Source organism: Stegodyphus dumicola, chromosome 9 (assembly GCF_044657685.1).
Source record: "Stegodyphus dumicola isolate Sdum_Otavi_A_Nest chromosome 9, ASM4465768v1".
NCBI lineage: Eukaryota > Metazoa > Arthropoda > Arachnida > Araneae > Eresidae > Stegodyphus > Stegodyphus dumicola.
Window position 1 is genome coordinate 137734074 of NC_140776.1, and position 22969 is coordinate 137757042.

Here is a 22969-nt window from a genome sequence, read left to right on the forward strand (position 1 = left end):
TGTTGATATATGCGTATTTAATTAGACTTTACAATTGGCAACAGAAGCAGTTGAACTCTGGATCGTCAACAAAACAAATCTATCAAATATGGATGAAGGAAAGTATGTATGATTTTTCATAAACACTGCGCAAAACTTTTATGTATACTGCGTGATATTTTTAATATATTTGTATTATTTTATCTGCTTTAGAGATGAAGAAAATAACAATGAAGCGAGTGCTGGGTCATGGTGGGGCAGTTGGCCAACTTGGTTACAAGCTGCGAAAGAAAAGGTTTGACCATACTCATTGATAACAATAGAATTGAAATAATACTTCAAAATTAGTTTTGCGTTATTGTTCCGAATTCAGAAATTTTTTATATTAATGTCGAGCGTTAGAAATATCATATGTCGTAGGTTTTGTAGTGCTATGCTTTGTAAACTTGCTAGTGTTATCGAAATATTTATTTTCCAATTTCTTCTGTTTTAAAGCATTTGCTTTTATGAAAAGTAATATTTAAAATTATTTTCATTATCATTCATTGCTTGCTGATTTTTTCCCCCTTCGTAGCTGTTATATAAATAGTTTTTAAAAATTTTTCTGTATATTATGGGATAATAATTGATTGTATGTTATGTAGTCTAGCACAGCTTTAGAATTTATGAAGAGAGATCTTTCTGAGTTTTCGCATGTGGTCCAGACTGATGCAGTAGCTGCTGTATCTTCCACAGCAGCTCTCTTGAAAGAAAAATTAACTGTAAGTGTGCTTTCTACATGAGAATTTATTACTGCTTTTAATGTTTCAAAATAGCACACACATTGGTGTTGAAAATATCTTGCTGAAAACTGTAATTTCCCAGAATATTTTAATTTAGACTGAAGATGTGATCACTTTTCAATCCAGTGTTCATTACATGAATTTTAAATGCTTTGAACAGTTTTACAAAAATATTGTTGAAAGCTCTCAATGGTAAACCTGTATTTATAAATAATTGTTCTTTAAAGTATACTCATTGCTTTACATGTTGTAGATAAAAGCATAAACTAGAAATAAGGATCTTATAAAATAAAGTCTGGAACGATACTGTTTATTTCACTTCACTGCATCTTGCATATGTTGTTGTTTTAAATACTTCCACTGACCTCAATGATCATTCTAGTATCTCGTGAAAATAGAAATTGATTGCAGATTCTGCCTGTTACCTATAAAGTAAAGCTAATTATTTGTTAGGCATATATGATATCAAAACTGTTTGTAGAAGAATTACAAAGATGGGTTAAAGAAAAATTTTTTTTCTTCCAAAAACTGGAAAATTTTACTGTAAATTGACAATGTGGTAAATGTATATTTTAGGGTACCGCTTGGTGACCCTTGGTGATTTTTGGCAGTACATGGATACCGAGTATGTGCAGTTCTTTGGCTTGCGTAGCGGCAATTTCTGCCCCAAAAATCGCAGCTACACAAAGCCAAAATAACAAGAAAAAGAATTGAACAGACTCGGTATCCATTTACAAATCGACCTATTTTCACTTTAAAAAAAATCCCAGAATTGCACAAAAGTGGCATTGCACACTCTCTTGACTTTATCCATGTACACATTGACCTATTTTCACTTGCAAAATACTAACTTATTATCCCGATTAACTTAAAAAAATCAGAGAATTTCACAAACTAGGCTTTGAGCACTCCCTTGACTTTGTCCATGTACACATCAAACTATATTCACTTAAAGAGTCGAAGGAGCAGCCAACAAAAAATATATAATCTGAATAAACTACATTTTAAATCAAACAGTGAAATAACATAAAAAAGGAAATTCATCTTAGCACTACACGAAGGAAATATCCACTTACCTTATTTATGAATTTACGCGTCTTCAGCCAAACACAATTCCTTAACAGCATCCAAACTCTTCCTAAAATTATCTGAACTAGAATCTGTATACTGGTGTAGCCATATAAATTCACAAAAATAAGAGTAAAAAATATCCTCCGTACGAAAATATCCGATGTTCGACCATACACATTTCCGTCCTCCAAACAGGACACTTAATAATGGCTACTAAGTAAACCTTCATTTGCACATCAGTCAATTAATGCTTTTTCCCTTTACGTTCCAAATCGTACAGAAACTTCAAATTAATCTTACAACTTCAGTCAATTTACCATATAAACCACAAAATAACAACATACTAATCCATCACACACAAGCCCTTACCCAAAATCCGACACACACTTTCCAAATTTTTTCCCATGATTCAAATTCATCGCAACCAATTACATCATAATAGGGTTTCCATAGCATTCAACTACTCAGGTTGTCATAAATGCGTTAACAACTTCCCGATAAATGAAACAACAATTTTGCGATAATACAAGGGGTACCCTAAAGTCAACTGTAACCGACAATGTTACTGCATTACACAAATGTCATAAACTTAATTATTTTCCTGCCTTTGAGTGCAGTTTCAATCTGTCAGTCTTGAAACTGTCACTAAGCACCATAATTTAGGTCCAGTTGTGGATAAGCATGATTTAGCAATGTACTCATAGCATCTGCACTTTCGTTTGATGTTACCCTAACTGATTCTTGATGAGTGACCTTAAAAAGAAAAAAAAATATATATATATATATATATATATATATATATGTACAGTCACTATGCAATGTGAAAAATTTTGACAAAAAAATATCCATTTGAACAAGAACATGTTTGAGAACTGTAGAATTGTATTTATGACTGCACTCTAATTCATTTATAGCTGATTGAGAGAATTAACATGTGTTAAATGGGGAAAAGAATAGATGCATACGATTCAGTAAAACAGCAATAGGTTGAAATAATTATACATGGAAAGTTTGTACTTGTAGTATTCTAAATGGAGCTCCCATAAAATCGATGGGTTTAACAAAATGGTAGAAATTGGCGAAAGCCTTTTTACGAAACTTTCATAAAAGGCTGAAAAGTGAAGCTGTTTGAAAAGTAATTGTTCATTAAATAAATATGCTTGAGTTCCTTCAGAATTTCACAGGACTGATTGGTGTAATTTTGGCAGGATCTTCTGCCAACTTTCAGAGTAAGATCTTGAGAGCCAATGAAATGCTTTACTGCAGAGCAGTTTGAATGCCAGAATCTATTGGATGAGAGCTCTTTTGCGATAGTAGTGCGGTATTTGCCTACCTCGTAACAAACCCAGGATTAAATTCCAAGGTCATTTCATCATAATCAAGGGCATTCAAAACTCGTACATTACTGCAATTCTCATCAGTGCTCATAGATGGCAACGCAAGCATAACTTTAAGCAACTACATGCCAAACAGCACCAAGCGAGCATATCACCTCAGGTTCACTATAATGGGATAATAAGTTAGTATTACAAGTTGTGAACCAAGGTATGATCAGGAGGTCATCCTTACAAGAAGCATCTCGTTTTGAAAAGCAGCAGCAATTTGAAAAATAACAATCATATATCATTTATACCATTTAATATCTTGATGGAATGCTAGTGCTAGTAAAGTATTTGCAACTTGGTTACTATCGCATTATCTGGAAAAATATAAGTGGGTTTTTACCAGCGTTTCTTGCTTAATTTAATTGATTAGTTGCTCTTGTATGGAATTCTTACATATGTGCAGTTCATTATTCTGCCACCATTCTGAAAATAAGTTGCCTTTTGCACATTAACTTGGTGAAAAATTAGTCACTAATGTGTTTACAAATACTCGCCTAGTTCACAACGTTGTGATACTTCTTTGGCAATATAAAGCAACTCCAATGATGGAACACAGAAAAAACTTTATTTAGCACTCAAAATGGCGACATACAAAGCAAGAAAAAAAGAAAATGAATTCTAACATTTTAAAATAAAATACATTCTTTGTGCGAGAGTCGCACGTGGCACTCGAAACTGGTTTCAAACATTGCCATCCACATATACATTAATGTTCATTTAATTAAATTATTTATTTTAAACTACAAGATTTTAATAATATTCAAAGCTGTTACAACCTGTCTCCCAATGGAGTGACTTTTGACGAAGGGAAAAGTTCTGTAAAATTCTAAAGTTTATAAGCTCAGCTTGCTCAATTGCTTAAACAGAAAAGTAACTTCTCTCACTTTCCAAATTTCAGGCCAAAAATTTTAAGTTTTAAACAAATACTTTTACATCACATTTAAATAAAAAAAAAAAAAAAAATGAAGAACGTTGAAATGCATCAGTTGAGCATACATTAAATAATAAAATAAATTCTAAACGTGGTTACATACACTAAGAGTTATTATATTACTTAATTCTACTCAGAACATCCACGTTCTTGTGCAAAGATCCTTTGCAATGAATGACCTTAAAATCATAGGGTTGTAATGCCCAGTGCATCAATCTAGAGTTATATTTGGTGTTGGATTGTAGCCAGACCAAAGGCTTATGATCAGTTTGAATCAAGAATTCTTGCTGACAAACAAAAATGCAGTTTCTTGATAGCGTACATGATAGCAGCGCACTCCTTTTCAGTAGTACAATATTTTTTTTTTTTTTAATTTAGTAAATTTTTTGCTTATATACAAGATAGGATGTTCATGTTGTTCATCATCTAATTGATATAGTACTATACCCATGCCATTGTCTGAGGCATTGGTTTGTATAATAAACATTTTATCAAAGTCGGGAGCATACAGAATTGGTTTCTTGCATAACAACGCTTTTAAATTTTTAAAAGCTTTGTCACATATTTCAGATCATTTTATATTTCCTTTTTTTGTTACCCCCTTCAAAGCGTCCGTGAGGGGTGAAGCAATTTGAGAAAATCTCGGTATGTACTGGCGATAATACCCTACTTGTCCTAAGAAAGCACGTACTTCTGTTTTGGTTTTAGGTGTAGGATACTCCTTTACAGCCAGGATCTTTACTTCATCCGAGGTTTATTGTCCTTGTCCCACAACATGGCCTAGGTATCACACTTGATCTTGTGCAAATTTACATTCCTCTGTCAAAGCACTGATGAAAGAGCTCCTCTGATCTTTTTGGAACACTTTTGGGAAACCCATACAACTGAAAATCTGTAAGAAAGCATCAATCACAGATGGCGAAGAAATATCTGTCACCGCAACAGCATCTGGATATTTGGACGACATCCACAGAGCTATAATAATATATTTTTTTCCAGTATTTGAAATAGGTAGCGGACAAACAGCATCGACATTTATTTTGGTGAATATTTCGGAAATTACTGGTACTAATGTCATTGGAGCCTTCTTTTTGTCATTTCCTTTTCCAGGGCGCTGACAAGCATCGCAGGTTCTTACAAAATCTTCAGTTTCTTTGTAACACCTCATCCAGTAAGAATATCTAGCAAGTCTGCCTTTGGTCTTTTTGACACCCAAATGACCAGAAGTTCCTTCGGGCACATCTTTATAATTGACGGCTTGAGTTTTTCAGGTATAACTACAAGCTGTCTTTCAAAGCCCATTTTATCCGTCGTTTTTTTATCTAAAAGCTCTTTTCTTGTCAGACTATAGTTCTCATGTACCTTCTTTAACTTCTTGGATGATTTTTAGTAAAAACATTCAGTCAAACATTCCCATTCACATATACCTTAATGTTCATCTAATTAAATTATTTATTTTAAACTACAAGATTTTAATAATATTTAAAGCTATTACAATGTGAAGGCTGTAATGCATGTCTTTTCAGCTTTTGGACAAAAATAGGAATAAAATTTTCTTCCAGTCAGCATCAGACCAGCATAAAATTAGACATTTTTTTAACAGAACATGGACAAAATTAAAGCTGAATTTGTCAGCACTTTTTGTTGTTTATATTTAGCATTTTTATATTTTTATGAATAATCATTGAACTGTGGCATTTGTACTAAATAATTTATTATGTAAAATTATTAACATTTGGTGAAACTGGAGAACAAATAACAGTTTAATAATTGCACCTCGCTAAGATTGTTATATTTACAGTTATTGTTAACTTGTTTAGGTTGATATTACACTGCTAATCGCACTTTTTTAAGATTAATCTATCAATTTTTATATTTTTGGAGAGATAGCCTATTTTTCGTATTGGATTAACTATAGTGAACCTAACTTAGCTCCCTTGAAGTTTGTCATAGCAGGGTTTAGCTGTTTTTATGGGCAGACCTACATCATATTCATATAGGTGTTTCTGCTGATTAATGCCTTGTGTATCTCTGGAATTAAGCATCTTTGAAATGCCATCGGTTCCTATTACTAGAACTTATTTTTGGCTGTTTATAGTGAGCTTTTATGGTCATTTAATTTTTATGAAAGTATCCATTTATTTTATTGAAAAAAATTAAAGGTATTTATGTATTATGTTTATGAAAAAAAACTGTGAAATAGGCTATCATTGAACTATGAAGTAGGCAGAGATCTTGTCAAAGTTGCACCAATCGTTACTATGAAAACTTCTGGTAGTGATTTCTTTTTTATTTAAAAAAAATTATTATTTGGTAGTCTTCATTTTTGAGCTTTATGTAAAGGCTTTTGTTGATTTCTACTCTTTTGTTATCCTCTCCACTTTTATTGGAAGCTCTGTTTAGAACGATATGAGTACAGATTTCCTGCAGGTAATTGTTCTAATGTATTATTGTTTTATTTACTATATTCGGCTGCCCATACCATGTGTCCTTTCCATGTGACCATACCCCATACCATGTCCACTTTTTTTGGTAGTAGTATGTCATAACTATACAAATAATTCACTTCTTACTGTAGATAGCAATAGTAAAAGTAGAAGACTCCCAAATTTTAGTCCTTTTTACTTCCTTGTACGAAGTAAAAAGGAAGTATTGTAATCGCGAAAAGTTTCAGGCAACATATTTCAAAGAAAATATCCATTTTGACCGCTATCGAATGCAATTTAATGATGCTTTTGCATGATATCTGTACATGAGAACAGAATAAAAAACTCTTTTCCTCCAAAAAAAATATAAAACTGCTTTAAAATTAATTCTGAAGAGAATTTTTCGTGGCGTCTGTACGAACGTATGTACGTACGTCAGTACATACGTATCTCGCATAACTCAAAAACGAGTAGACTCAGAACGTTGAAATTTGGTATATAGGACTGCTATAACATGTAGATGTGCACCTCATATGCAATCGGCCGCACCAAACGTATATAAATATATTTATATATATATCCACTCTGTTACCCGGCTCAGTGATCTCAGTTTCTTTACTCTTATATGTTTGTAAATTGTATATTTTTTGCTTTAAAAATGATTGAATTATGTTGTTTTTATCTTCCGGTTAAAGTTTTTATGCCTTTCGTAATTCTGGAAGCAATATTTGTACAATTATCAACAATTTAAAAGCTGTTTAAGTGCGGTTAAGTTTTAAATAACATGGCGGACATTTGAAACAGCAGAATTGTAGATTTGTTGCCGATCTAGAGAGACTAAGCTTCGCAGCACAAAAATAATGCCTTCATTTATTATTGTGAATTAAATCATGCTTAATCCTTTCTGGAATTTTTTCGAGGAAATAAGTGTTTAAGATTTACTTCGTAATTTTTAATGCAGATATTTTGAGTTTTTATGTATTTTTGCTTTGTTGCAAAGTGAGAACTGAATTAATTGAATGAGAAATACTAAATCATCTATGAAAAACTGTTTCTTTTCTGTTTTGTTTGCTTAATTTCTTTCATACATCGTTTTAGCTTTATTATAGTATTTGAATAGAACATGTGGCAACGATAGTTCTTCAAATGATATAAATTTTGTCATTCAGAGTGTCGTTATAATAAACAAATACAGTGAATTTTAAAGAATGGCTTTATTCTATTGTGGCTTATGCGCTGTTGGCGAAGTAGATTTAATTCAATCCAATCAATTTAAATGAAATTCAAGAAAAAAATGCGTATAATTTAACATTCCGTACAAGGAAGTCATGTGGTGTACACATCAGTTTTTTTTCAAAATGAGAGGAAAAATATAATAACAGTTAACATATATCCTGGGTCATAAAAAAAGATGATGACCTATCAATAATCAATCACAATTACATCAAATGAAAGCTCAGATATTATGAATGTGTTGTTACGTTCTGTTTATCCATAATTATCTCTAAATCAACTTGCCTGGAGACAGTTTCATGGTCAACGGGATAATATGTAAGTAGCAAATTAAATTTCTACATAAAATGAACTGTTATTTTTAATTTTAGAAGAAAAAAATAATAATTTTAGAAGAAAAAAATAAGCTAATACAGAAAAACATTAAATTTTATGGAAAAAAAAATTGGGCATGAGAATTTTATGCCTCAGTATTGAATTCTGTATATTCAAATTATAACAATGGTAACTTGTAACATTTTTAATAGTTTAGAAATTTTTACATGTAATATAAATTTTGTAGCAATGTATTAACAGCAGGAAAGTTCATGCTATAGATGTCTAGTTAAGTATAAAATTTGTTTACTGCTATTATTAAATTTATTACCTGAGTTATAAAAAATCATTTATTTCAGAGATACTGTTGAGTACTTTACTATAATAATTATTGTCTGAAAGGATTGTTTCATCTGGAGTCCCAACATGCATATAAAAGAATAAACTGCATGATCTTTTTTATAAAATGAAAATCCTTGTGGATGTTGCTACCAATCACCAACTGTCTAAAATCTGTTTAATAACAACTAAAATCTGACTGTCTTTATAATAATTCACATGCAATCTAGTATAGTATTTCTAACAGTATCTACTGTTCTGTTAATCTTTTTTAGACTGAAATGTACAATATGTATAGTATGTTTTTAAAGTTTTATATTCACTTGTTAATGCTTTGACTAACACATATTTGCATATTTGAAAATAATTTCAATATTAAATGTTGACATTTTTGTCAAAATAAAATGCAATATTTTGTATGCTGTAGATTGATAATGCTGAATTAGTCGCTGATAAAGCACGTCAATCAATTACCTCTGTTCTTGAAACCATTACTGATGCCTTTGTTCCCCAGAAAGAACTAGAAGATGCAGAGCTTATGGTAATTAAAAACTCAGAACCTGTGGTTATGGACTGGTGGCAGGTAAGGCTGTTTGGTTGAATAGATGAAATCTTGATATATAGTCTATTTGCATAAATAGATGAAATGTTGATACGTAGCGTATTCGGAAACTAAGTACCGTTTCATTCGAGCGCTGTCGTAGCGCTGTGGTAGGCGTCCCGCGCATGCGCACTAGTCTTTCTTGTTCACTGACTTTCAATTGTCGCCATTTTGGTTGCTCTATGTTGTGTTTTCAGTTTCCTGTGCACATTCAAAATGTTTAAGACAATTAGTTCTCCCGCTGACTGTGAGATTCGTGTCGTGATTAAATTTTTCAACGCGAGGAATGTTAAACCGGCCGAAATTTATCGTCAAGTGACAGAAGTTTACGGTTAATACGCGATAAGTGATGGAATGGTGAGAAAGTGGGTAAGAGTGTTTAATGCAGGTCGAACAAATGTCCACGCCGAGGCTCGGAGTGGTCGGCCTTCTGTTGTCATCGATAATTTGGTAAGGAAAGTTGATGAAGCAATTCATGAGAACAGACGTTTCACAATGACAACTCTTTCAGAGGCATTTCCACAAATTTCACGTACTGTTTTGTTCGAAATTGTGTCTGACCGCTTGAATTATCGCAAACTGTGTTCCCGATGGGTTCCAAAAATGCTCACTGATGTTCACAAAACAAAGCGACTTGGTAGTGCCCTAACATTTCTCACGCGGTACAGTGATGAGGGAGAAAACTTTTTAAACCAAATTGTGACAGGTGATGAAACTTGGGTGTGTCATTTCACACCAGAATCGAAACAATCGATGGAGTGGAGACACACTCATTCTCCGAAAAAACAAGAGTTCAAAGTGACAATGTCATCACAAAAAATTATGTGCACTGTCTTCTGGGATAGGAAAGGCGTTTTGCTTACTGAATTTCTTCCCAGAGGTGAAACCATTAATGCGAGACGATATTGTGAGACTTTAACAAACCTAAGGCGTGCCATTCAAAACAAACGAAGAGGAATGCTCAGTAAAGGAATTGTGTTGCTCCATGACAATACTCGGCCCCATACTGCTGGTGTCACTCAATCGTTAATTCGACAGTTTCATTGGAAGCAGTTCGATCACCCGCCATACAGCGCCGTCCGACTATCACTTGTTCCTGCACATGAAGCGCAAGCTTGGTGGCAAGCGCTTTGGATCTGACGATGAGACGAAAAATGCTGTGGAGTCGTGGTTATCGAAACTGGCGGGAAGTTTCTTTGACGATGGTATACAAAACTGGTCACCCGCTATGACAAGTGTTTGATCATTGGCGGAAACTATGTTCAAAAATAGTTTAAGACATGTATTTTCATGTAAAAATAAAATTGGATTCGAAAAAGTTGTTTTACTATTTTTTTTTCAAAACGGTACTTAGTTTCCGAATACGCCTCGTATATAGTCTATTTGCATGAATAGATGAAATGTTGATATATAGTCTATTTGCATGAATAGATGAAATGTTGATACATAGTTTAATTGCAGTAGCAGTGACTTTGAGCTTAAACATGCATGCACCGTTCAGACCAATTTATTCACTAAATTGAGTAGATAAACATAATCATGTAGTAGGAATTTTTTCTGTTCTCATTTTCCCCTATTTATTTTCACTGCATTCAAAGAGCACAGACTTAAAGAGGCAGAAATTACTTTTAAGTAATCTAAGATAATATGCTGATCATCATTTGTAATTAACTGTTTGATTACACTGTATTTCATTTTGTACATTAAAATATGAATGTTTTCAAATTTAATATTGCTAAATATGCATAATTTTATGATTTAAATAGCTATTAATGTATAATAATTGTTTTATACAGTCAAAAGTCTTTAATCCGGACTCGTTGGAACTTCTGCGATTCCGGATTATCGGTTTTTCCAGATTATAGATCATCAATTTAAATGTGGTAAAATGCCATGCAGAAATTATAAAATTAAAAATATGAAACCGTAATTTATGAAATAAAGAGTAATTAGGATCTAAAGGCTATCAAAATTTGCAAAAAAAAAAAGAAAAAAAAGAAAAAAAAAGAAGAAAAAAAAAAGAAAAAAGCTTAATATTTATTTGTTTACTTTATTAAACATTTCTTTCAACACACACATGCGTAAAGCATACATTATGCATAGTCGAAATTAGAAAATTGCAACCAGAAAATTATTTGATGTGTATTCGTGATATTTATAATGATGAGGAATTTGATTTAAATCATATCAAAGACAGAGTACATCGAGAGGAAATACAGTCAAAAGTCGTTAATCTGGACACCCATAATCCGGAATTATCTATAATCCAGATCTCAAAGCTACAATTTTTCTGCGCATGCGTCAACGCATAATGCATTGACGCATACTCGTAATGCCTTTATGCATGCGCATAATACGTTTACGCATGCGCGTTTAATGTATAACGGACGGTATAGGCTAAGCTAAAATTATCTAATTATCTATTTCAGTTAATGTTGCAGATTGCGTTGTTCCTTAATTTTGGAATTGGATCCGTCTTATTATTTTTTGCAGACTTAGAGCAATTTTATAAAAGGAAGTTGGAACTTTCGATTATGTCAGATAGAATTTCTGAACTGGAGCTGCAAAAGGATCTACAAAGGGAATGTTCGGTGTCTGAAAGAGTATTGCTTGGCAGCATTGTTTTACGCCAAGCAGAGTTTGGATTTAGTGTAACCCTAAAGTTATTTCGTTTTTGCTTTATTAGTATGAATGATTTCTGACTTGATGTAAGAGCATATGGTTGCTCGCTCTTTAGCTAAGTTACATAGGTAACTATAAGCACATGCGTGTGCTAGTATTCAATAATGTTGTTTTTGTTAAAATAAAATTGTTATTGTTAATATTACAGTCCACTTACTGAAGTTAAGTATCATTAAATAAGTTTGAGCTATCTTCGGCAAGAACAGTTTGGTCTCACGTTAGCCGGAGAAGAAAATGGCTACTAATATTGTTTCATTGAATCGCCAACGCAGCGTAGTGAAAACGAAACTCGGAGCTTTGATAAAATTCCTTGATGAGTATAAAATGGAGGAGAATAAACTCAACCATGATGTTATTATGAAGACTAAATTGGATTCTTTGTTGGAATTAAAATCTTGGGTTAAACAATTCATAGTGGAATATACCAATTTGCCAGAGGAAATTGACTTGAAGGATAATCTAAGCATTACACAAGAATTGGAAGAAAGCATCGAAGAGTTCGAAGTAAGATTTAGAATTTTTCTTTCTAATTGTGAAACAAATAATAAAGATAAATTTGAAACCAAAACTGTTTCTAAATCAAATTTTAAACTGCCTGATTTACTTCTTCCTCAATTTTATGGTAAATATGAAGATTTTAAAAATTTTAAAGTGCAATTTATGTCTATGATTGGTAATAATAATAATTTAAATGATACTGAGAAACTGTTTTATTTGAAAGCATCACTTAAAGGTGAAGCAAAAATGTTAGAATCATGTCAGGATACATTTGAGTCGCTATTTTCTGCACTTGAAAGCAGATATGAAAACAAAAGAGCAGTAGTTGATGCCTTTATCAATAATTTGTTGAAATTTGAAAAAATAAATGACTCACCTTCTCAGTTGAGATCACTGGTAGATAATGTTAAAAGATGTTTGAGATCTTTAAGTGTATTAGAATTTGATAGAAATAATTTATCTGATGTTTTGATATTAAATATTTTATTGCATAAATTAGATAGAGAATCTAGAAAAGCATTTGAACTAAACGTAAAATCAAATGAAATTCCCAAACTTGATGAATTTTTAGAATTTCTCGAAGAAAGAATTCACATTCTTGAAGAAATAAACAAAGTTAGTTTTCCTAAGCAGAGCTATACTACTAAAGTATCAAATCAATTAAGTCGCTCTAGAAATTCAAAATCCTTGGTAACTAAAACAAACCCTTTTCGAAAGTGTATTATGTGTAAAGAACCACACCCAATTTATCATTGTTCGAAATTTAAGAGTATTTCTGTTTCTGAGCGGTATGATTTTGTTAAAGAATATAAATTATGCATTAAATGCCTTTCTCCATCACACGTATTATCGCAGTGTAAGGCTAAATTTAGCTGTTATTTCTGTAAGAAAGACACACATCATTCGCTGTTACATAAAATTGACGAAAAACAAAATGAATCATCGAAAGAAAATGAATTAACCTTGAACCTTTCGTCAGTGAATGGGAAAGAGGACTGCCCCTCTCCCCCCCTACAACTTTGATGGCAGCTGCAAATAAATCTAAATTTGTGTTAATAAATACAGCAATTGTTTATCTTCGCGATGTTTACGATGAACGAATTCCTTTTAGAGCCGTGCTTGATTCAGCTTCGACTTCTAATTTTTGTACTGTAGGTGTTATGAACTCATTAGGAATAAAAAAAGAACGAGCATTTATTCCAGTTAGTGGAATAGGCAACACTACTTTGAATGTTAAATCACAAATAAAGACGCGTTTATCGAACTTAGAAAAGGAAAATGAATGGGAAATAGAGTTATTAGTTGTTCCCAAAATAACTGACATGACATCATCGAAATCTATTGATATTTCGAAATTAAATATTCCGAAAGGAATAAAGTTAGCTGATGATGAATTTTTCAAGGCAAAAAAGGTAGATTTATTATTAGGTGCGGAATTATTTTTTGAATTTTTAAAAACAGATAAAATACGTTTAGAAGATAATGAGTTACTTCTTCAAAACAGCTGCTTCGGCTTTTTAGTTTCTGGAAGCATTAGAATTCCAAATGTAAAAAATTATGACTTAAATTATTGTTTTTTGTCAACAGAGATTAATTCGTTAAATAACTTAGTAAAGTCATTCTGGGAAGTTGAAGAAGTAAATGAAACTAAATCTACAGTTAATTCTGAATTAAATTATTGCAACAAACTTTTTAAAAACTCATTTTACCGGCATGCGGATGGAAGATATGTGGTTAAAATGCCGTTCAAGCCAGATATTGGTGAAAACATACAATTAGGGGATTCAAAGGAAATCGCTGAAAAAAGATTGAATCAGTTGTGGAAACGTTTGTCGAGTGATTCTGTAATGAAATAACTTTATGTTTCATTTTTAAGGGAATATGAATCATTAAATCATATGGAGAGGATGGAAGACTATTCTGAAACTGAAGGAGGATATTTTCTTCCTCATCATGGCGTGCTGAAACCTGATAGTAAAACAACAAAGTTACGCGTTGTGTTCGACGCGAGTGCCAAAACTACTAACGGTTGTTCATTGAACGACATATTATGTAAAGGTGGAATGATTCAAGAGGAACTTTTTTCCATCATGATACGATTTAGAAAGCATATTTATGCATTTACTGCCGATATTGAGAAGATGTTTCGACAAATTGAAATATTACCATCGCAGACCAAATATCAGAAAATACTTTGGAAGGAAGATGAAGATAAGCCTATAGAACTATACAGACTCAAAACGGTAACTTATGGCACAGCATGCGCTCCATATTTGGCACAAAGGACTCTTCAACAGTTAGCGAAGGATGAAGAAAAGGATTTTCCTGTAGCATCGAAAGTGGTCTTGGAAGATTTCTATGTAGACGACTGTCTTACTGGATCTTCGAATTTGAAGGAATGCATTCAGCTCCAGAAAGATTTGACAGAATTGCTCCAAAGAGGAGGAATGAAGCTACACAAGTGGTGTACTAGTTTTGATTCTCAGAACTCTGATTTACAGAATTTTTCATTTGATCATAATAGTAATACAACTGTGAAGACGTTAGGTATGTTGTGGAATAATAAGAAGGATACATTGCAATATAAAGTTACTGTTAATGAAAATCCTGATGTTACGAAGAGAGATGTTTTATCTCAAATAGCGAGATTATATGATCCTTTAGGCCTACTCGGTCCTATTATTAGCAAGGCAAAGATATTCATGCAAGCACTTTGGTTGCTTAAGCTAGACTGGGCGGAACAGTTACCACCACATCTTGCCAATGAATGGAATGTGCTTATTAAAACTCTTCAGAGTATAGAAAATATACAAGTACCTCGTTGCATTTTAAAAGAGACCTTTTCAATGCTCATTTTACAGGGATTTGCGAATGCCTCCAAGAAGGCATTTGGGGCAGTGATATATCTTCAAAGCATTACAAGCCCTGGTGAATATTGTAGTAAACTTCTTTGTAGCAAATCTCGTGTAGCACCAATCAAGACTATGACTATTCCTAGATTAGAACTATCAGCATGTCTACTCCTGTCCAAACTTATGCAAAAGGTTTTAGAAGCTTTGAAACTCAAAATTGATGACGTTAAGCTCTGGTCAGATTCAAGCATTGCTTTAGCCTGGATCAATACATCACCGCATCTTTTGAAAACCTTTGTGAGTAATAGAGTCTCACAAATTCAACAACTTACTTCTAACTATCAGTGGGGACATGTGTCTTCAGAAATGAACCCAGCCGACATCATTTCCAGAGGATCAGATGCTACAACACTTGGATCTAACAAGCTGTGGTGGAAAGGTCCTGATTTTTTAAACAAGGACAATTTTCAAGATAAAAATGGACTTAGTGATGAGCTTTATTCTTCAGAACTGAAACCAGTTACGACTTCCTTGTTGACTTTAAAAACTGATTCATTCTTTGATGACTTCCTAAAAATAACTAATGATTTCTTGAAACTAATACGAATTCTTAGTTTACTTTTCAGATTTATCTACAACTGTAGGAACAGAAGTGAGAAACGAACAGGTAGTATTAGTATAGATGAAATGGAGCTGTCAAGGAATACACTCCTTAAATATGTCCAAGGTAGGTATTTTGCAGAAGAAATTTCTTTGTTGCAGAAAGGTCTACAGATAACATCAAGGAGTAAGTTAAAATATTTTGATCTGTGGTGATGGCGATAAGGAGCGCGCCTTGCGCCCTCCGATAAGTCTGGCAACCCTAGAGGAGAAGTTCCAACGAGTAGCGAGCAGAGCGAAACAGGCAGGCTGTCGGGGAGTATGCGCGATGTTCCTAAATAAAGCTTAATTTTTATTGTGCACTATGTCTCGTTAATATTTATATTAATGCAGTAAGAACATAATCTGTGATATGGAATTCAAGGATTGGTGGTAAAAACATAACAGGAAATTTCTATAATGGTAACCTGGACTGTGTTAAATCGTATGAACAGTTCTCAAGCACTTTCGGTTTTGACTACAAGCCATCACTCAAGATCTCCAAACCAGAAGTAATGGATTACATCGGTTTTCGTCCTCCGGATCACAGATGAGTAGTAATTATAGATCATTTTATAATTCTGTTTTCTACTTATCATTTAATTTCATTTTCTATAGTTAAATTTTTGCTTTTATTTTGGCTTAAAAACCTTGCACAATGTCTGATGTTCATGCCGTCCAAATTCCGGTTTATAACCGATCAGACCCATCTTTATGGTTTATTATGTGTGAAAGTACCTTTGCTCTTGCCACCCCCAAACCTATCACAGAATCCATTACTAAATATAATTATGTAGTTTCTCATCTTCCTCCAGATATCGCATCACTAGGACGGGATTTACTTATGAAACCAGACCCTATTGATCCATATGCAAAGCTTAAAACTGAGTTAATAAATCGTTCAGGAGAATCTTCTCAGCAAGAAATTCGCCAATTATTATCTGGAGAAGAATTATGTTCTCGAAAACCTTCCGATTTGCTTAGAAATATGAAACGTCGAGCAGAATCTTTAAATGTTCCTGATAACTTAATGTTAGAATTATTCCTTCAACGTTTGCCTTCGACTGTTCAGTCTATTTTGGCAGCGGTTTCCAATTTAACTGCAGATAAAGCTGCAGAAATTGCCGACAGAATTTTAGAAGTAAATCCAACCCCAGGGACTTGTGCCGTTTCTCGCACAGTCGATCAGTCTCTTGAGGATAAATTATTTAAACAAATAGAAAAATTAAACAAACGTATTGATCGCATTTCTCTTTCTCGTGGTCGCTCGCCAAATCGCGGAGATCGCAATAAGGAAAGAAGCAATTCCAAAAGGAGAGATTATTCTGTTTGCTGGTATCATAGACGTTTTGGGAAAAAGTGTAGAGATGACAAATGTACAAAACCTTGTTCATGGCAGGGAAACGAAACCAGCAAAGAATAGAGGCGACTTATTTTTTGCCTCAAGTTTCACGTCGCCTGTTCGTTCGTGACCGTAGAACAAACCTTTCATTCTTGGTCGATACCGGCTCTGACGTGTCCTTACTTCCAGCAAATAATTCTCAAAAACAGAATTCGTCCCAACAAACACTTTTCGCTGCTGATTCTTCTACTATTCATGTTTATGGTCAAAAAACACTTTCTTTGGATTTCAAATTAAGACGACAGTTTACATGGACTTTTCTTATAGCAAATGTTAGTACACCCATTCTTGGAGCAGATTTTCTCCATTTCTTTGAATTGGTGCCTGATCTCAGAAACAAATGTCTCAAAGATTTAAAAACGCATTTTAAAACCGTCGGTTGCGTGAAAAATGCAAGCATTTATTCAGTAAAAACTGTATTTAGTGATACACCATATCACAAAATTTTAAAAGAATTTCCTTCAGTTACTAGATTACCAGATCCTAACCAACCTGTTAAACATAACACCGTTCATTATATCATAACTAAAGGTCCACCTGTGGTTGCAAAACCTCGTCGGTTAGCTCCAGATTGCTTAAAAATAGCAAAACAAGAATTTCAAACTATGATGCAATTGGGGCATTTGAGACCTTCGAGCAGCAATTATGCATCCCCACTTCACATGGTTCCAAAAAAGGGAAGTCTGGAATGGAGACCTGTAGGAGATTATCGAGCATTGAACGCTCAAACAATAAAAGACAAATACCCTATTCCATGTTTAGCCGATTTTACTGCTGCATTGCACGGTACTAAAATTTTTAGTCATGTCGACCTGATTAAGGCATACCATCAAATACCAATTAACCCAGCCGACATCCACAAAACCGCCATATGCACACCATTCGGTTTATTCGAAAGTATCCGTATGCAATTCGGCTTATGCAATGCATCTGCGACTTTTCAACGTTTTATAGATGAAGTCACGCGGGATTTAGAAGGCGTTTACGCTTTCGTCGATGACTTGCTCATAGCCTCTAAAGATTCTGAGGAACATTGCAGGCATTTGAAAGCTTTTTTTTCCAAACTTCAGGAATATGGACTTTGCATAAATGTTTCAAAATGCACCTTTGGTCAAACATCTATTGATTTCTTAGGTTTTCACCTTAGTGAAAACGGAATTGAACCTCTTCCTGACAAAGTCAAATGTATTTTAGATTTTCCTCAACCTACCACTCTCACTCAGCTTCGCCGATTTTTAGGCATGTTTAACTTTTATAGATGTTTCATACCTAAAGCAGCACATATTCTTTCTCCTTTAATAAAATTGTTAGAAGGCTATATTAATAAAAAGAAATCTCGTTCTCGTGTTCAGGATTCATCCCCACAATTAAATTGGAACGAGAATGCTGAACAAGCCTTTATTGCTGCCAAAAATGCCATTGCTCAGGCTACCCTTTTGAGACACCCTATTCCCGGAGCCCAGCTAAGCATCTGGGTAGATGCCTCAGACGTCGCAATAGGCGGCACACTTATGCAATTGTCTCAACAAACATGGGAACCTATAGCATTTTTCTCTATGAAACTCAGTAAAAGTCAACAGAAATGGTCCGCGTACGATAGGGAGTTATTTTCTATTTATTCTGCAATTAAGAAATTCCGACACATGTTAGAGGGCAGAAATTTTATAATTTATACGGATCAAAAACCGTTAATATACGCTTTTAAACAGAACCCTCATAAATGTTCACCTCGACAATTGCGCCATTTAGATTTTATTTCTCAGTACTCTACTGATATTAGGCATGTGCAAGGTTCAAAAAACGTCGTTGCTGACGCTCTTTCAAGAATCGAAATTGATTCCATAACAAAATCTCCATTTTTGGATTTTAAAAAATTTTCAGAAGCTCAAAGGCATGATCCAGAGGTACAAGACCTTCTCAAAAACAACACATCATCTTTGAAACTGGAATTTAAACCGTGCCAATATTCTGATGGTAATATTCTTTGTGACATATCAACGGACATTCCTCGTCCATTTGTTCCGAATTCCTTTCGCAGACTCATCTTTAATCATCTGCATAATCTGTCACATCCAGGAATTGCAGCTACTACGAAGCTTATTTGTTCTCGTTATGTATGGCCCGATATGAAACGTCATATCAAAAATTGGGTGAAATCCTGTGAATCTTGCCAAAAATCGAAAATTACTAGGCATACTAAAGCACCACTGGGCACATTCTCTCTTCCTGATGCACGTTTTTCAGAAATCCATATGGATATCGTCGGACCGTTACCTCCATCAGAAGGCAATGTGTACCTTTTGACTCTAATAGATAGATTTTCCAGATGGCCTGAAGCCATTCCCATCCCGGATATGAAAACGGAAACCATTTGCAGAGCCATCTTCAACTGTTGGATATCTCGTTTTGGCTGCCCATCGATCATAACAACAGACCAAGGTTCTCAAATGAGATCCGCTATTTTTGCAGAATTCGCGCGCATTTTGGGTACGAACAGAATCACAACAACAGCCTATCATCCAGTGTCAAACTGCATTGTTGAACGATTTCATCGACATTTAAAATCTTCTCTCAAGGCTCACGAGACCAATAACTGGACTGAAACACTACCAGTTGTTATGCTTGGTATTCGGACAGCCGTAAAGGAAGATCTACAGTCATCTTGTGCTGAACTGGTGTACGGCACAACTCTCAAGCTGCCTAGTGATATGATAACGTCATCCAAGATATCTCCGTATGACACACAATTTATCACGAATCTTAGGCATAGAATGCAACAATTGAATCCAATAGCAACATCTGCACATTGCCAAGAAAAATGTTACGTAAGTGCTACCTTAAAGTCGTGTACGCATGTATACTTACGTGTCGATCGAGTAAAGCCACCTCTGTGCCAACCATACACAGGTCCGCATAAAGTCCTTTCTAGAACGGACAAAACATTCACAATTGATATTAACGGTCTGAAATCTACTGTGTCTATAGACCGTGTGAAACCAGCTTATTTGCTTTCGGACTCTAATTTGCCTGAACTGAAAACAAATAAAGACTTAAAGACAGTTCAGCAGAATAAATCTGCAAACGAACTCTTTAAGACACAAACTGTCACCAGATCGGGAAGACATGTTCACTTCCCTAAGAAACTTGCTTCTTACATAACAATTTAAAACATTTTTTTTTAAATTCATATCTTAACATATTTCTTGTTATGTGTCAATGCCTTGTTATATATTGAATTGCATTTTGATCTTTTCTAATTTTATATTCTAATTTTGTAATCATAAAAAAAAAAAAATACCCGACAGTACGGATACTCTGAGATAATTTCATAACCTATGTCGTTCCTTTGAATAGCCATTAAAGGAACTGGGGGGAAACTCTGTGGTGATGGCGATAAGGAGCGCGCCTTGCGCCCTCCGATAAGTCTGGCAACCCTAGAGGAGAAGTTCCAACGAGTAGCGAGCAGAGCGAAACAGGCAGGCTGTCGGGGAGTATGCGCGATGTTCCTAAATAAAGCTTAATTTTTATTGTGCACTATGTCTCGTTAATATTTATATTAATGCAGTAAGAACATAATCTGTGATATGGAATTCGAGGATTGGTGGTAAAAACATAACAGGAAATCACCATAGATCCCTTCTTAGATGAAAAAGGTCTGTTAAGGGTAGGTGGTAGGATAAAGAATTCTAATTTAAGTTATAGTCAAAGACATCCCATTATTTTGCCTGCCAAGAATAAGTTAACTGAACTTATATTTATTTATTTTCATGAAAAGGATTTTCATAATGGTCCACAATCACTATTAAATTCTATTAGACAATTTTATTGGCCCATTAATGGCAGGAATATAGCTAGAAAGATAGTCCAAAGCTGCATAATTTGCTTTAAGGCAAAACCAATAATTTCTCAACAACTAATGGGAGAATTACCTAAAGAGAGAATTAATATTAACTTTACATTTAATTGTTGTGCTATTGATTACTGCGGCCCATTTTTGATAAAGTACAAAGGGCAACGCAAGGGTAACTATCATAAGATATATGTTTGTATTTTTGTTTGTATGGTGACAAAAGCTATTCATCTAGAGATTGTCAATGACTTAACCACAGAAGCATTCATTGCTTGTCTGAAGAGGTTCTTTGCCCGACGAGGTAAACCAAAAAAAATATTTAGTGACAATGCAAAAAACTTTGTTAGTGCAAATACAGAAATAAAAAAATTAATGAGTATTTTTCTAAAGCAGAATGGAACTTTAGCTAATTTTCTAGCCGAGGAAGGTATACAATGGAAGTTTATACCCCCAAGAGCACCAAATTTTAATGGTCTATCTGAAGCAGGAGTAAAATCCTTTAAATTTCATTTTAAACGAACAGTAGGAAATTCAGTATTAACCTACGAAGAATTTTTGACAGTAACAGTTCAAGTAGAGGGAATCTTAAATTCTCTCCCTCTTACACCGTTAACTTCTAATATTGATGATTTAAATGTTTTGACCCCTTGTCATTTCCTTATAGGTCGACCAATCAATTCAATAATTGAACCCAATTTAACAGAAGTAGATAATAACAGACTTAATTTATGGCAAAAAACTACAAAAATGGTACAAAATATATGGAAGAACTGGACTAATAATTACTTGAGCACTTTGATTCAAAGAAATAAATGGATGATTGCTAAACAAAATATTAAAATAGGGGATATGGTAGTGATCAAGGAAGAAAATCTTCCTACCTGTAAATGGTTGTTAGGGAGAATTGTAGATGTGTTTTATGGGAAGGACAACCTTGTGCGAGTTGTCTCTGTCAAAACCAAAAATGGTATTTATAAACGAGCAGTTACTAAAATTGCTGTACTGCCAATTGAGAAATAATGTACGAATTTGTATGTTTATTTAAAGGTTTGAATTGTAATCCATCATATTTGTTCTTTTTACAGTGTAATTACTTGTATTATAATTTGTGCATTAATTTACACTGTATTATTTTGTATTGTATGAACATTTATTACTTTTTTGAATTTTACTTATTGTATTGAAATTAATATTTCAACGCCGGGCGGGATGTTCGGTGTCTGAAAGAGTATTGCTTGGCAGCATTGTTTTACGCCAAGCAGAGTTTGGATTTAGTGTAACCCTAAAGTTATTTCGTTTTTGCTTTATTAGTATGAATGATTTCTGACTTGATGTAAGAGCATATGGTTGCTCGCTCTTTAGCTAAGTTACATAGGTAACTATAAGCACATGCGTGTGCTAGTATTCAATAATGTTGTTTTTGTTAAAATAAAATTGTTATTGTTAATATTACAGTCCACTTACTGAAGTTAAGTATCATTAAATAAGTTCGAGCTATCTTCGGCAAGAACAGGGAAAGCATGCTTCGATGTCCATCAAACAGAAAGTAGAATTGCTGTAAAAAATGGATAAAGGCTCTTTTGTTTCTCTACCCATTCCGAAATCTGTTTATCAATTTCACGCTGCACTGTGCGGGGGGGGATGTCGAGGCGCGCAATGATCTGGAAGTTGATCTGGCAGCACTATCCTAATCTCCAGGACAGATGTTTTTATTTTATTCAGCTTAAATTCCTTACTAAATGTAGCCCAAGAGCAGCGTGAAATTGATAAATGGATTTCGGAATAGTTAGAGAAACAAAGGATATGCCTTTATCCCTTTTTTGCAGCAATTCCACTTTTGGTTTGATGGACACCAAAACATGCTTTCGCTTTGTAGATCCTTTGGGCAGCTCCAGAATCGGAAATTCTTTTTGACATAATCGAAAGTTCAAGCTTACTTTGATAAAATTGCTCTAACAGTTTGCAAAAAATAATAAGCCGGATA

General features: G+C 33.9%; 1 protein-coding gene across 1 annotated transcript in view; it reads left to right on the plus strand.

The window, feature by feature from the left end:
- Positions 1-25: 25 nt before the first annotated feature.
- Positions 26-22969, plus strand: part of LOC118189123 (BSD domain-containing protein 1-like) — a 54122-nt gene continuing 31178 nt past the window's right edge. Inside the window, exons 1-4 of the mRNA XM_085824143.1 lie at positions 26-102; positions 193-274; positions 624-740; positions 8889-9044. Coding sequence (XP_085680269.1) covers positions 89-102; positions 193-274; positions 624-740; positions 8889-9044 — 369 coding nt within the window. The 5' untranslated portion in view covers positions 26-88. The remainder of the gene's footprint in view (positions 103-192; positions 275-623; positions 741-8888; positions 9045-22969) is intronic.